This window comes from Nannobrachium achirus, assembly GCF_963921795.1.
Source record: "Nannobrachium achirus genome assembly, chromosome: 14".
NCBI lineage: Eukaryota > Metazoa > Chordata > Actinopteri > Myctophiformes > Myctophidae > Nannobrachium > Nannobrachium achirus.
Genome location: NC_137821.1, coordinates 36,860,506 through 36,875,986, shown reverse-complemented (window position 1 = coordinate 36,875,986; position 15,481 = coordinate 36,860,506). Strand labels below are relative to the sequence as shown.

At 41.5% G+C, this 15,481-nt stretch overlaps 1 protein-coding gene across 1 annotated transcript; it reads right to left on the bottom strand.

Annotated features, from left to right (window-relative positions):
• Positions 1-3,509: 3,509 nt before the first annotated feature.
• LOC308298007 (L-amino-acid oxidase-like) lies at positions 3,510-11,039 on the bottom strand (the record flags this gene model as incomplete). Its single annotated transcript, XM_080741571.1, has 9 exons — positions 3,510-3,786; positions 4,087-4,254; positions 5,096-5,461; positions 5,864-6,000; positions 6,237-6,305; positions 6,852-7,053; positions 8,179-8,291; positions 9,222-9,442; positions 10,964-11,039. 9 exons carry the CDS (start codon positions 11,037-11,039, stop codon positions 3,510-3,512), a joined length of 1,629 nt encoding a protein of 542 aa, XP_080597697.1.
• Positions 11,040-15,481: the final 4,442 nt, after the last annotated feature.

Sequence of the window (15,481 nt, the reverse complement as noted above, 5' to 3'; positions counted from 1 at the left end):
ATTAAAAAAAAAAAAAACACTGAGATTTCCAACGAGCACAAAACCAAACAAAAACAGCAAATATTGCAAAAATAACATCACTGAGAATTACAACCAACACAAAAACAAACAAAAACAGCTAATATTAAAAAATAACATCACTTAGAATTCCAACGAGCACAAAACCAAACAAAAACAGCAAATATTGCAAACGTCACTGAGAATTAGAACTAACACAAAACCAAACAAAAACAGCAAATATTGCAAAAATAACATCACAGAGAATCACAACTAACACAAAAACAAACAAAACTAATATTACTGCACAAACATCTCTAAGAAAATTTAAACAAGCACAAATCAGACAAACATAACAGCACTGAGAATTTCAACTAACACCATAACACACAAAACAAAACTTTACATCATAAGGGTCATACAGGGGCTACATAATATGTCCAGGACATGCCGACAAAAGGAACGGAGACATCACTGAGACATCTAGATTACGCTCTACAACTATTGCACAGGCATTAGTATGTTACTTATTTTGCAAATGGTCTTGTTCATCTGTGGATTTTTAGATAAAAAACATATTTTTGGGGTCAAAGGGGGGACTCTCTCTCTCATACATAATATCTCTGAATCTCACACAATTTCACTCATAATTTCTCTATTTTTTTTTCTCCTCTAAACTATAACAACTAGCAAACATATCTAACATGGCAGTGCCCAGTACATCATTACATCAAAATCGGGGACATATAATACGTAGGTGAGTTGAATTGTAACATGGATGATATTACATGTACAAAGATGAAAAGATTTGTGTGGTCCTGTCTCTGCTAAAAGACACAAAACTTAGACGGGATACCTGATCTGAAGAAAATTTCTTGGCACGGTCGTCCAGCAATGGTTTTCGAAACAGAGAAGGAGGGATTTCGTTGCCGTTGGGGCTTGTTTACCCTTAAAATCTCTGTAAATGACATTCCCTGCTTGAAACTTCTCACCACATAGTCTGTGTAGATATAGGTTCAAAGTTCATGTGAAAAAAAGTTTCGTGCACTTGACGCGAAAATCCCAGGAGGAGATAGATTTTTACTGTTTTTCATATAATTCCGAATTGTGGGAGACCTAAAGGTCAGAGGTCAAAAGTTAGAGGGTAAAAGTTGTTCGGCATGAGGAGACGCATACGTGTATACAGGTTTCATGGCTGTACCTAAAACACAGCATGAGCTATACCTGTTCAAAGATCGCACTTTCGAAGGCTTCCTACAGCGCCACCATTTGGCCGATTGCTATAGAAAATGATAGCACACTTCGCCACTGTAAACTGAACACATTGATGTTTTTATTTTCATTTTCTCACTAAGTATGTAGGAGTAGAAAGGAACCGAAAATCCCGTCTACTTACTAGATAAACAAATAAATAAATAAATAATGACAATATCTAAAGTGTGCTCGCCAGGTACTGGCGAGCCCACAATAATGAAGATAACATACGTGTGCTCGCCTTCCAGGCGAGCCCACAATTAAGAGACAATTGGCAGAGGGACAAATAGGACACAGGTGGAGATAACTAATAATCACAGGGAGGTGAGACAAGGCAGCCAGTAACTAGGCAAACAGGAAAAACTATAGAGGAGCAATACTACAAAAAAAGATACAGAACGACAAAACAAGACTAATGCTGAACATAATGAACAACAGAAACACAGGCCTAAATAAGTCCAAATATTGACAAATTCCAAGGACAGAGGAGCGAACTGTGACATCTACAAACTTACGATGATTTGTGTCGATGTCAGTCGGAAATTTACACTATTTTAAAAGATAGCAAGATAGGGCTATACTGTATATCTCTGCCATAAGGTCATTGTCATACTGAAAGCATTCACAAGAAATGTGCCACTGTTAAATGTAAAGTGCATTACACTACAGTCTACCAGATGGTATGGTGAAGATGTGACTAAATCAAGTTAGAAGAGGTCAGAGATCAAAGGTCAGCAATATCGGCATTCTCTTTTGTGTGTGTGTGTGTGTGTGTGTGTGTGTGTGTGTGTGTGTGTGTGTGTGTGTGTGTGTGTGTGTGTGTGTGTGTGTGTGTGTGTGTGTGTGTGTGTGTCTAGCTACAGACATTAAAACACAAAGTTCTTTCAGAGTTCTGGGGGGAGGCGGGGGGCAGAGACAGCACAATTCATTCCCGATGGAAGTCACATGGTTTGAAGTCTGATGCGAGTCCTTTGGTGTTCTGTGGTTGCACAGAGCATGCATCGAACACCATCCAACTTGCTTAGAACAAGCACAGAGACAGTTGTAGGCGAGCAGTAGGGGGCAGACAAGCTGCACTTGATGAGACAGAAGGGCAGGGTTCAACTGCCAACCAATAGGACAGAAAGGCCATGATGCAATCCCACACAGCTGTGTTCACTTGTAGTCTACTCCACAGCACTGCAGTGACATGAAACCTCCATTTCAGAACGAAAAATATTATAAATAAATTAAAGTTAAGTGTGTGTCACATAAACATTCGACAATAACAATGAATATTACAAATATTTCTTTACATGTCATACATAGTGACAGTGATGCCTACACAGATGCAATTGATTAAATGTGTGATTCATAATAAAATGTAAGCTTTTTGTCATGTACAGTGGTGGAAAAAATACTCAAATTCATTGCTTAAATAAACGTATCAATACTGAAACATACAAATACTTTGTTACAAGTAAAAGCCTGGAATTCAAAATGTATTGAGTAAAAAAAAGTATTAGTGTTGGCATCAGAATGTACTTCAAGTGCCTAAAGTAACTTTTTTAAATAGCAGATCTACAAGCTCACAATGTGTCGCATGGCGGCACGCTGTGAGCTTGTAGATCCATTTTACGTGTCACCAAAAGGCAGCAGGTACTCTGCCTTCACCCGATAACAACTCCAAAAGAACTACATGGCCAAATACCATATCTGCTTCCTCCTCAAGCGGAACCGCCCACTTCCCGCAAAGCATTGTGGGAAATGCATTCTTCTTTCGAAGAGACTTTGATCCAACTTTGAAAGAGCATCCAACTTTGAAAGAACAAAAGTTCTTACTGTGTGAGTGCAGCCTCAGCCCAAGTACAACATGCTACCATGAAGAGGACAGCACAATTCAGACAATCATTTAACCCTGGCATGCCCACGAGTCACTCCCCCTAGCTAGCCCTATTACAGGTCCTTGCAAATAAAAGGTTAGAGAACCACTGTCCTAGTGGACTGCTAATGTGCCGTACATAGTATCACAGTAAATCAGTATTTTGAGGAGAACCTGGAGACTTACACTCAGTAATTGGATCTTATGATCAAAATACGAACATTATAATGGTACAGAAAATCAACAATTGCCATGGATAAGGCTGTGTCTTGGCCTTAGAAAATAATAAATAATCAAAGTAAAATAGTAAACTGAGAAAATGAATACCTGTCAACTTTGTGTAATTCTTCTTCCTTTATATCTATTCTAGAACTGAAATGTATTTATGAGGACTACACTAAAGCTCCAGTCGAACTGGCCTTTCAGCCGACCCAGTGTCTAGCAGAGCAGCTTGATGGTTGATGTTCTTGGCGGCCCTGATGGCTGACTTCATAGAGGATTCAATCCAGGCGTGAGGCAGAGCGGTGTGTTCTCCTGCAAAGTGCACCCTGCCCTCGCTGGCAAACAGCTCCTTGGCATAGTCCAAGTGCTGGTAGGGGGTGAAGAAAGCGAAAGCACCCAGGCTGTAAGGGTCCAGCATCCACTTTTTCACCACCACCCCAGTACAGAGGGACCTGGGAGCATAGTAGAATTAGAAAGGAATTCAGTACAAGGTTTGATTTTCCAGGCAGAGACTGAGATTTTATGTCTAACTTCTTGAGACTGTAGCTGTTGTGTGAGTTTCAGCACACAATGAATTGCACCACTTTTACTCTGTGATTCTTGTTGACACAAAAAAATAAAAGAATACTTGTATATGAGCTTTTTTGCAATTTGTTGTGCAACAAAGTATAGGTTAACTAAGTTATAGAACACAGTAGAGAAGAACAGAACAGCATGGAATAGAGTAGGCCTAGAGTGAAGCAGAACAGTACCTGACGTGCTCCCCATGGATCTTCACTAAGTCGTTGAGAAGCAGGTCTTTCAGTGCTTCGTCGCTCGCTCCCAGGAAGACAGTCGAGTCGTCAGACCAGGTGTAAGATGCCAGGAGGACGCCAATGGACTCATTTGTGGGGAAGCTGTGACTGGGGTAGTAGATGAACCTGGAGTAGGGATGCATAATATTGAACCTTTGATGAAGGTTGAAGTAATACTTCACGGTGAAGTCGATTGATACGGACACTGATATTGTAATAATGAGTTACCAGTAGGAACTGATTTTGGGGGCAGCTGTTGACTTCCAAAAGGTATGCTTGTATTCTTTTTACGTGTTTTATTAGGCCTACTGACATTAGTTCAAACTATTTAAATGTAGTATGTAAAATCTTATCAACTTTTTGGCTTTTATCTACAGGTACAGACCCCTTTGAAAGCTTCCCCTTTCCCCTAAATCTGTAGCCTTCGGTTGTGATGAATTAAGCCTTCTTTCAGCTTCAGATAACAATAATCAGGATTCTTTTGCTGATACAGATTTGAGCTAACCTGACTTTCGCCAGATAGTTGCAGCAGTGCGTAACGCTCTGCCTTACATCTGGGCTCTCTCGGACACACTCGATGTAAGGGGCGGGCCATTTTTTGAATTTCTGTAGCAGGTGATTGGATGTGGCCGTTTCTATCACAGTCTGGGAGTGCCAACTCCAACCACTCATATTGGCCTGTCTGCATGACGTTGCACCCAGAATCCGCCTCCTGGGTTTCCACGTGGTCTGCAATCAGACTCTATTGGCTCAGAGCCGCTCAGAGCCCGCCCATAGCTGCCGCTGATTGGTCCGGCCCGGGACTTTACGAGTGTTATCAACTCTGGCGGACCGAGCCCAGATGGTAAAGCAATGCAACGCAATGCTGCCACCATCTGGCGAAAGTCAGGTAAGATTTGAGCGATATTAATTCATATATTAAGTCATATAAACCGCTATGATGAATGATTAATGGTGCATCCCTAACCTGGAGGGGCCGTCCGTGATGCTCTTCCCTCCCCGGATGCCATCGTCCTCCCAGAACTTCCTGCTGAAGATGAGGACGATCTTGGTGGAACTGTCGTAATGCACAGAACGCAGGGCATCCATCTTGGAGGCAGAGAGAGGAGGCTGGAAGTCCATGAACAGGGCCGCTTTCGCTGTGGTCGTTACCAGGACAAAGTCGGCAGACACGTTGGTCAAAGACGACCGTCCGCTTTCCTGATATGACACGTTGACGCCAGTAGCTGATTGGCTGATGCGTTTGACCTTGGCGTTACGGCGGAGCGTGGAATCGAGGGTGCTGAGAAGGGCCTGGGGGAGGAGCTCCGTTCCGCCAGTCACTTCAGAGTACCTTTAAATACAAAATTCAATTTAATAACAAGATTTACACCTTTTTAAAATGCTGCAAAGCGTTCAACATCATTGTTGGCATTCAAGTAAAGCACAGTCTTTTCAATCCATTTATTTTGTATTTGAAGGTCAATTAATCCGTCTGATTTATAGCCCAATTACAGTACGACCAGTTTTGATTGTTCGAAACATGATTATCACAATTCCAGATGAATGGTCGAGCAGTGACAGGCTTGTTGAATGTTTTGGATTTGGTTTTATTTATAGGTGAAGGTGGTGGAGAGCAATCTTTCACCTCAAAGGTCTATGCTCTCTCTCTCTCTCTCCCTCACACACACACACAGACACACACACACACACACACACACACACACACACACACACACACACTCATAGGTCTTACGTAATATTGTCGTTGATGTCAGCTTCAATGTACATAATTTCAGACAGCGCTGTGTACATGAAGCCGTTCTCGTTCAGCAGGTCTCCAATCATCCTCACTGCTTCACGGCTAAGTGCACCTTCCTCTATCAGGTACTCCTTATGGGAAAAGCAGAAGTTTGAGGTATCGTAATGTTTTCTTAGATAAGAGTGTCTTGGTGCAGGACAAACAGAAGATCAACATAAATAACAGAATGGCAATATATATCCTTCCAGTCGCAGAGTCAACATTTCAATCCCCTGGACCTCCTTGAGGAATAGATATTTCTGAAGAAGATCCACATCGTCGAAATGTTCAATCTGCAATAAACACATGTTTGCTTTTCTGTCTTTACCTTGAGGGAATAGCGGTCGTATTTCTTCAGTGCTGCTTTGCATCCATGTACTTCAACTTCCTTTTTCACCTGCAGAGAAAACATTGTTGTCAATTTATTCATCTCATCCAGGGGCGTCACAAGGGGGGGAAATGTGGGACTGAGTTACTAGGGCCCAAGGTGGAGGGGCCTTAATAATTTTATACTTAAGCTATTGAAAAATAGCAGATAAACAAGCTGCACTGTGAGCTTGTGGATCTGCTATTTTTGAAAAGTCGTGAATATACGTATTTGCAAACATTTGTAACTCAAATTTTGCTCATGGGGGGTCCCTGGAACTAAATATTTTGAGATGGGGGTCCGTGGCCAAATACATAACATTTTGGGGGTCCTTCACATAAAATGGTTTGAGCACCGCTAACATAGAAACATAGATTTGTTTTGTTTAAAAAAACTAAAAAGAAAAAAAAAACGATATTTGAAATATTCAAAGACTTGCACAAAGCTTGTACTGTATATCTGCTATTTCTCAATAGTTAAAGTACCCAGGGCCCAGAATTTGGTGCGACACCCCTGATCTCATCCCCTCCATCCACCTCTCTTCTCTCCCCCTCCTCATCCTCCTGTCCTCCATACCTTCTCCAAAGCTTGCTGTAGCAGTTCATCAGCAGACTTCCCTCTCTCCTCTCTGCTCACGTTGTATTTCAGGACATCAGGGTTGGCTTTCACAGCATACGTTCTTTTCCGAGTCCCGTTGACCAGGTAAAACGTGTTCTCATCGTCCATGATGAATTTGTTCATCTTGAGCTCCAGTTTTTTGATGTACCAATGAACAATTCTGAGTGGTTAAAAACAAGAAAACAAAAAAATTAATAAAAAAAAGGTGAGATGAGCTGAACTTCTCATATCTCAATCTCTCATCTACCGGTATATAGAATATTTAGATAGATATATGTTGTTTGCTTATGGATAGATGATGAGTATGTTAACTAGTTGTCTATCTAGCTGACCAGTTACAGTTTTGTTCGATTGCTAAAACACAAAAAGCAAAAATTAGGCACAATTTTCACAACCTTCACTTCTGTCCCCAATCGCTTGACTCAATTTGTTACTACTTTAGATTTCCATCATATTAGACTCTGACTTTCCTTCTTTACACTCTGATGTCAATTTCACATCACCTTGTTGTCAAAACACAACACACAATTTTCAGGTTTGCACACACAAAATCTCAAAGCATCAATCCACAACACACAAATATTCAAATCTCTACACTTTCACGTCTGATGTCAATTACACATCACCTTGTTGTCTAAACACTACACACAGGAACAGACAGGAACAGGAGGCAGAGATAGGCACAAAATACAAAAAATATATTGAAATACAAATACAGTATCCTGGTCCGTATTAGACCAAGTACTGACCAAGATTTTTTTTCAAAATACCTTTGTATTTTGAGCCCATCTCTGAACGGAGGCATGATGCCTAAATCGACTGTAAATCATTTACCCAAATAAAACTTTTTGGATGCATATGTGTGTGCTGTTTTACGTTTGACTATGAAAAAAGTCGGCCTACACAGAGTCATTTTACAAAAGGAGAAATAGGTCATTCATATGGTGTGTTCCATTTCGATGATTGTGTTTTCAATTTTGCACTTCATTGTGCTGTAAATTCTTGGTAGTGTCAAATTAATTAATTTAATTAATTCTTGTTTGAAATGACCAAACCCACCACCCGATGTCATTGGTAGACGGGTTTCAGAGCTGTCCACAACCCTCCTCTGAGACGCAGAATGAGTAGAAGAAAATGGTACCATATTACAGTATAATGACCATTAGTGAGGAGCCGGGACCAATTATATGAAGACAGATTGAAAATGGGTGACTTCATGCAGTTTAATTGTTTTATTTTCTTCTTTATTTGCATCATCTACTGCAGGTTTTCACGCTGTACTCACTCGTGGAAGCTGGGGATCCTCATGGCGCCCAGTTCTGTGTACCAGCCTTCCTCTACATTCCTGTAGGTGTGCACTCTTCCTCCAACCCGGTCACTGGCCTCCACTATGGTCACCTTAATCACATTAAGACCGGGAACACATTATTACGCATTATTACTTTAACCATTAGTTTATGCTTTAGTTATAAAAGAAATAGCAGATATACAAGCACTGAGTGCCGCGCTTTCTACGTCAGTGGTTTCTATGTCAGTGGTTCTCAAAGTTTTTGATGTCAAGGACCTCTAGAATTATATGCATTTGGCAGCCGTCTCAAATATTATGTTTCAGGGATCCCCAGAAGCAAATGTTTCAAATGCTCGCTTTAAAAAAGATATATTCAAAGATTTGCACACATTTTCATTGTTTTTCAAAAATAGCAGATCTACAAGCTTTGGAAGACTAGTGTCTATATTTGGAAAGTAGGCTACCTATAAGAAATTAATGTTAACCTACTACCAAGTATCCATAAGGCTTGGTAACAGTGAAATAATTAGATACTTCACACCATTCATTTGGATATTTCGTTTCCTAGTAGGTTTTGGTGTATTATACATGTATTTGATAATAACATAGTAGTTACTGTTCATTTATTAAGAGTGCGCCTAAAATACAGTATATATATGTTATCAGATGTAGTTTCATATGTTTACATGAACTTCGTGTTTCTCTATCTTGTGTTTCTAGGCAATATGTAGTACTAAATATCCATTCTTACGGGAACAGTACTTTCCTAGTAACTATATTTCATTACAATTTGCTTTCCACCTTAAATACCAGGAAATTAGAGACCTGTAAAAGGTGTTGTATTTTCAGAATGTTTAAACCTATATACTTCAGTCGGATGGGATCTCCCAGTGATATACCCCAAATCTTTGCTTAAAAGAGCACGTCTATAAGCTCACAACACATTAGCAATGCAACACATTGTGATCTGCTCTATTTGCTAAATGTTCACCCCAGAATAGGGATGCGCTGTATGGATGGTAAAAATGTAAATACGTCACCTTGTGCCCTGCATCCTCCAGTAGGCTAGCAGCTGTCAGCCCGGCCATTCCAGCACCTACGATGACAACATGTCGAGGTGTGGTGGCTCGAGGGAGACCCTCCTTTGCTGTCTTCAGCAGCTGGCTGTAGTCTCTGTCTTTGAGGCATTCTGCCAGGTGCTCTTTTAGATTGGAGACTGCGTTGCACTGGTTGGATGTGAACACTAGCACAGCCAGAGGAACTGATGGATAAAGAACGATACAACCTTGAGGAAATTAATACATGGGTGATGGGACCACAATGGAAACAAGCCGTCAAGCTTATACTTTTAGCATTTCTTGCGTATAAATCGAAACTATTATGCTAACAGTGTTTGTTTTTTAGTTTAGTTCCACTCATTGTTTGACATCATTGTCAAACATGGACGAGAAATTATACTTTATATTATTATGACAAATATATGAATATAATGCTTTAGATTATCATTATTCCAGTCATACTGACACTACAGTACAACCAGTTCCACCATACTCCATCCATTATTCATTTTGACAGACAGACAGACAGATAAAATAGACCTGCAAAACACTCACATAAACTCCACAGTGTCACACATGGAGCCATCATTCCCATAGAATGGATCCTGTCTTCTTTTCTTCCCTGATGTCATGAGAAACATAAAATATAACATATAAACTCGTAGGTGACGGGCTAGAGCATCAACCATATAATTGCACATACTGTGTGTGTGTGTGTGTGTGTGTGTGTGTGTGTGTGTGTGTGTGTGTGTGTGTGTGTGTGTGTGTGTGTGTGGCGTGCGTGCGTGTGTGTTTGCATAATAGGCCTATACATAGTTATAGATACAATCATGATATCAAGCATGGAAAGGTTTCTTACTCTTTCTTAGGCGTTGAGGATGAGGATCTTGGAGATTTGACATGACAGCAGACTCTTTATAAACCTTCAGTGGACAGTTCACATGATGCATTGATGCAACCTCAGTCACAAGGGATGGTAAATGTAAATTCCTGTCAAATGGAGATAGTAGCCTACGTTTCCTCCTCATTGTCTGCACCATGACCACAATCCAGTTACTGGAACTCTGTCACATATGGCTGCTGTAAGGGAATGTACAGAATAGATGACCTACTAGTGAAAGGGATATTCCACTTAAAAAAAAAAAAAAAAAAAAAAAAAAAAAACGTTTGGTCATCAGGCTTTTGTGAACACCCTGGACAGTTTTTAATTTGCTTGATTCAATATTTAGATATTTGATATTAATTTTATCATTTTACCCGGGGTCCATTCCTATACAAATCCATTCTAACTTCAAACTCCATTTTAACCATGATAGATTCATCAAAAACACCTGTCTTTTTTTTCTGGTGACTCATACTATCAAAGCAGAAGAAAGGTTTTCCTTGGTTAAGCAACAAACTGGATTCACTTCAATGATGCCAGACACAATGATTTGTTACAGTAGGGGAAGCATGAGAATAATGAAACGAAATACACAGTTTTTAACCAACGTCATGTCCTTATTCTGGCCTGGTCATAACAGGTGAACGTGGTGGAAAATATAGCACCTGCTGACATGATGACTCATTATGTTTTTGCTTGACCGGAAGTAATTAAGATTGGATTTTTAGGGACTTTTGATGTAAACATTCACAAATGATTTGGAGTTCAAAGTTGGTGAAAAAGGTTTGGGGTTCAATAGTGGTGAACTTTGACCTCTGTCAGCCTTGTCGGACAAAGTCACCTATGTGTTTTTGGTCGCAGACCCACACAGGTGGCTGGCGGTACCCCCTCCCGGAGTCTGCAGGACAGATGACCATCCACAGTGTTTACCAGTCTGATGAAGGATTCTACAAGTGCAGCATCTCTGAATTCGGAGAGTCACCAGAGAGCTGGATGAATGTGAGAGGTACATCTACTAGGGCTGTCACGATTATGACATTTTACATGACAATTAATTGTCACTCAAATAATTGCGATTAACAATTTAATCGTGTTTTTGTCGTTGACAATTACTTTTCTGTTTGACTTGTTACAGTATGTAGGCTTTGTAGTTGCACATGGCAGATAGGCCTATGACACATAACCTAAATATACTAAGAAATTACAGACATATTTGACAACTTTATACTTAAAAAAAAACATTGATAGTTGAAATAGCCGATCTTAAGCTCCGAACGCGTCGCATCGCGATGCTTTGTGAGCTTGTAGATCTGCTATTTCCACTATTTCTGAAAATGCTTGAAAATATGAAAGTTTTTCAACATCGAAACGATTATGACAATTATGACAAAATATTAGACGATTATGTAATCATTGTGACAGGCCTAGATAGGTCTTGAGCCTTTGTGAGATGATTTGACCATTATCAACATGAGACTGATAAGCCAGTGTGTTATGGATACTGAAAGCCATTCCTCTCTTTGCAGATTCATCTGTGTCTCAAAAGAGAACAGGAAGTGATTAATCCACTACAATTATTTGAAAACTAGTTAGTTACTAGTTACTTATCACGATGTGATGCATTGTATTTTCAAAAGATTTTTATACATTTGTAAACTTGTGAAACGAGACATTCTGCAATATGCATAATGAGTTCCTGCTGAACTGATATTGTATAGGTTACTATATAATGCAGTGAATGTCTGTCTAAATTAGTTATTTATAGATGACAGATATGCCTATACTGTAGCCTACTTCATAAAATAAAATGTCTACCAATATGACAAACTTCTATGACTTCTATAAATACTTCAGGGAGCAGAAGGAACAGTGAAGAGTATCCATGCAGGAATTAATGCAGTCCACTAGGGGGCACAATCACACAGGAGAAATTCCATTCTGGAGAAAACAGAACACAGATTGCTGAATGAAGCTTCCATTCGGCTGTCCTGGAAAGTGAGCAGCACCTGGCTGCAGACACTAGGGCAAGTACAGGTCTTTTGCACCCTCTTGCTATCGCCCTCCTGGACTAGGGTCCTGTTGAGGTCCACAGGAGACAGGAACCTCAACAAGTGGCAGGAAGTGACCTCACAGTGCGCAAGTGACTTCATGTAGTCTCGCGTGGCCAGACGGTTGCCTCCGCGATTTGGTGCAATGCTCCAAGCATACAGTCTGGCAAAGCAGAAAGATAAAAATGAGTGCGAGATGAAAGCGGATGTGAAGCCCCCACGTCACTTCCGTTTCAGTCTCACATCACACATATTTATCATTATATAAATAAAAATCATATAAGCATGTTTAGCTTGCTGCTTAGCAGAAATTACATTTTAAAATATATTTTATTGAACGGTAATGCCCGTTTCCGATACTCGCCGTTAGGGAGCTGCTGTTCCAGACTCTATATAGCATTCAGAGATTGTGGAATAGTTGTCTGGCTACGCGAGACTAGACTTCATGCCGCTTTTGGAGGTCACGTGACGTCTCTGCCTTGCAGTCCAAGGCACTACAGTCCCTTTGAGCCGCATTGTCGCTATGTGTACATGTTATCTTTTAGACAACCCAACTCTACCCCTAACCCTAAACTTAACCTCCATGGGGTAGAGCAAGAAAGAGGTGTGAGGTCACTTCCTGCCACTTGTTGAGGTTCCTGTCTCCCGTGGACCTCAACAGGACCCTAGTGGCTGCAGCCAGGTAGTCTTGGAGCAAGTTGACTCTTTTAATCAAAACCACTCTTCTTCATGCCACTAGGTCCTGATGTAAACAGAATTACATACAAACAGTAGAAATAGAACCAAATGGTCCATTTGGTTCCATTTGTACACTGTCAGAGTTACAGACCTGCAAATTTGGTCAGGGTTATGTGTGTGTGTGTGTGTGTGTGTGTGTGTGTGTGTGTGTGTGTGTGTGTGTGTGTGTGTGTGTGTGTGTGTGTGTGTGTGTGTGTGCGCATGTGTGTGTGTGTGCGTGTGTGTGTGTGTGTGTGTGTGTGTGTGTGTGTGTGTGTGTGTGTGTGTGTGTGTGTGTGTGTCATTGTGTATTTGTTTGCATAAGTATTACTTAGTTATAGACACAATCATGATATCAAACATGGAAAAGTTTCTTACTCTTTGCGTTGAGGATGAGGATCTTTGAGGACATTTGACATGAAAGTCCTTTATAAACCCTCTGTGGACAGTTCACATGATGCCACCTCAGTCACAAGGGATGGTAAATGTAAATTCCTCGTCAAAGTGAGATGCTACGTTTCCTCCTCATTGTCTGCACCATGACCACAATCCAGTTACTGAAACTCTGTCACATATTCGGAATGGCTGCTATGTATATAAGGGAATGTACGTTGACACAACAGAACTGTTGACCTACTAGTTAAGTCAAAGCCAATACACCAGTTGTTGATGTTGATGAGCACAGTAGAGAAGTGACCATTTTGGAATTGGCATGTACATTTTAGAGGCATTCCTGCAATTATACAAATGTTACAAATGTAAACCGCTTGTGTTCATATTTGGAAGCCTCGGTAATGTCCATAAATCAGTTGTGAGAGACCTGCAGATTGCAGGAATGTCCAAGCCAAGTGTGTGCGTGCATGTCACATATCAATAGAAAATGGAAATTCATTCGAGCCACGTTCTGGTGTCAATTGCCTTGTGATCAACTCAAATCAGAAGAAAGGTTTTCCTTGGTTAAGCAACAAGCTGGATTCAGTTCATTAATGCCAGCCACAATGATTTGTTACAGTAGGGATAATGAAACTAAATGTTTAACCAAAATCATGTCATTATTCTATGGCCTTGTCATAACGAACATGTGGTGGAAAATATCATAGCACCTGCTGATGTGATGACTCATTATGTTTTTTGCTTGAGAGGAAGTAATTAAGATTGGACTTTTAGGGATTTTTGATGTAAAAATGCACAAATGATTTGGAGTTCAACGTTGGTGAAAAAGGTTTGGGGTTCAACATTGGTGAACTTTGACCGCTGTCAGCCTTGTCGGACAAGTCATCCGTGTTTTCGGACCCCGATCAGACCCGGATCTACAAGCTTGCAGCACAGCACTCGGTGCCGCACTGTGAGCTTGTATATCTGCTATTTTTCAATAGCTAAAGTATAAAATAATTAAGGCCCCTCCACCTTGGGCCCTCGTAAATAAGTCCCACTCCCCCCCCCCCCCCCCCCCCCTTGTGACGCCCCTGCAGACCCACACAGGTAGTAAGTGCGACCTGACGGTCGCACTTACTATCAAAACCTGCACAGTCCGTCAGTCCGTCAGTCAGTCCGTCAGTCCGTCAGTCTGTCTGTCACACCTCACACGTCACACTCTTGCCCTGCTCATATCTCCGCAACCGTTGCCCCCCGGAGCTCCAGGGATCCCCAGGTCCCTGGGGGACCCCCAGATGTAAAACATGACCAAATGTGCAAAAATGACCAAATGACCACCCCAACGGGGCTGCTCACGGGGAATTCCCTTTGCACACACACTCCTTACCTGCCAAACTACAACCTCCAAGGACCCCCGGAGCTACAGGGACCCCCAGGTCCCTGGGGGACCCCCAGATGTAAAAAATGACCAAATGTGCAAAAATGACCAAATGACCACCCCAACGGGGCTGCTCACGGGGAATTCCCGGGGACCACCGACTCCTGGTGCTCCAGAACGGATGCAAAAGTGGTGGCGCCCCCAGTGGAGGACCCCCTGCCACTGCAGCGCACATACAATGCCGTAACTCGGGCTAGGAGCGACCGGGAGAGCCGGGGCCAGTACCTATTCGTCCGCCTCGGCGGCGCAGAGAGCCCACCCCTCATTTCTCACATGCCCCTCTTCTAGCGCCACCATGTGGCGGATTCTTGCAAAACACATTTTTGGACACTGCTCCTACAATTTTTGCCCTAAAATCACTCAAATCGGTACACAGTATGTCTACACTCATGTCATCAACATGGATCTGTCCCATATAGCGCCACCTTCAGGCCGACTTTTTAAAACACATTTTTGGACACTGCTCCTACAGATTTTGCCCTAAAATCACACAAATCGGTACACACTATGTCTACACTCAGCGCCACCATCAGGCCGATTTTTTTCAACCACATTTTTGGACACTGCTCCTACACATTTTGCCCTAAAATCACGCTGCGACCTGACGGTCGCTTATCTCCCGATTAGGGAGTCTTACTGGTTACTATTATTGATCCATGTATCTGCCTTTATTATTTACAGCAAACCTTATGGTAACAATTTCCGAGGGCACAATCCCCTAGGTGGCGTAGTTGTCTACCCTTACTTATACCACCCAGCTAGAGGCAGGCATTTTGCTTGT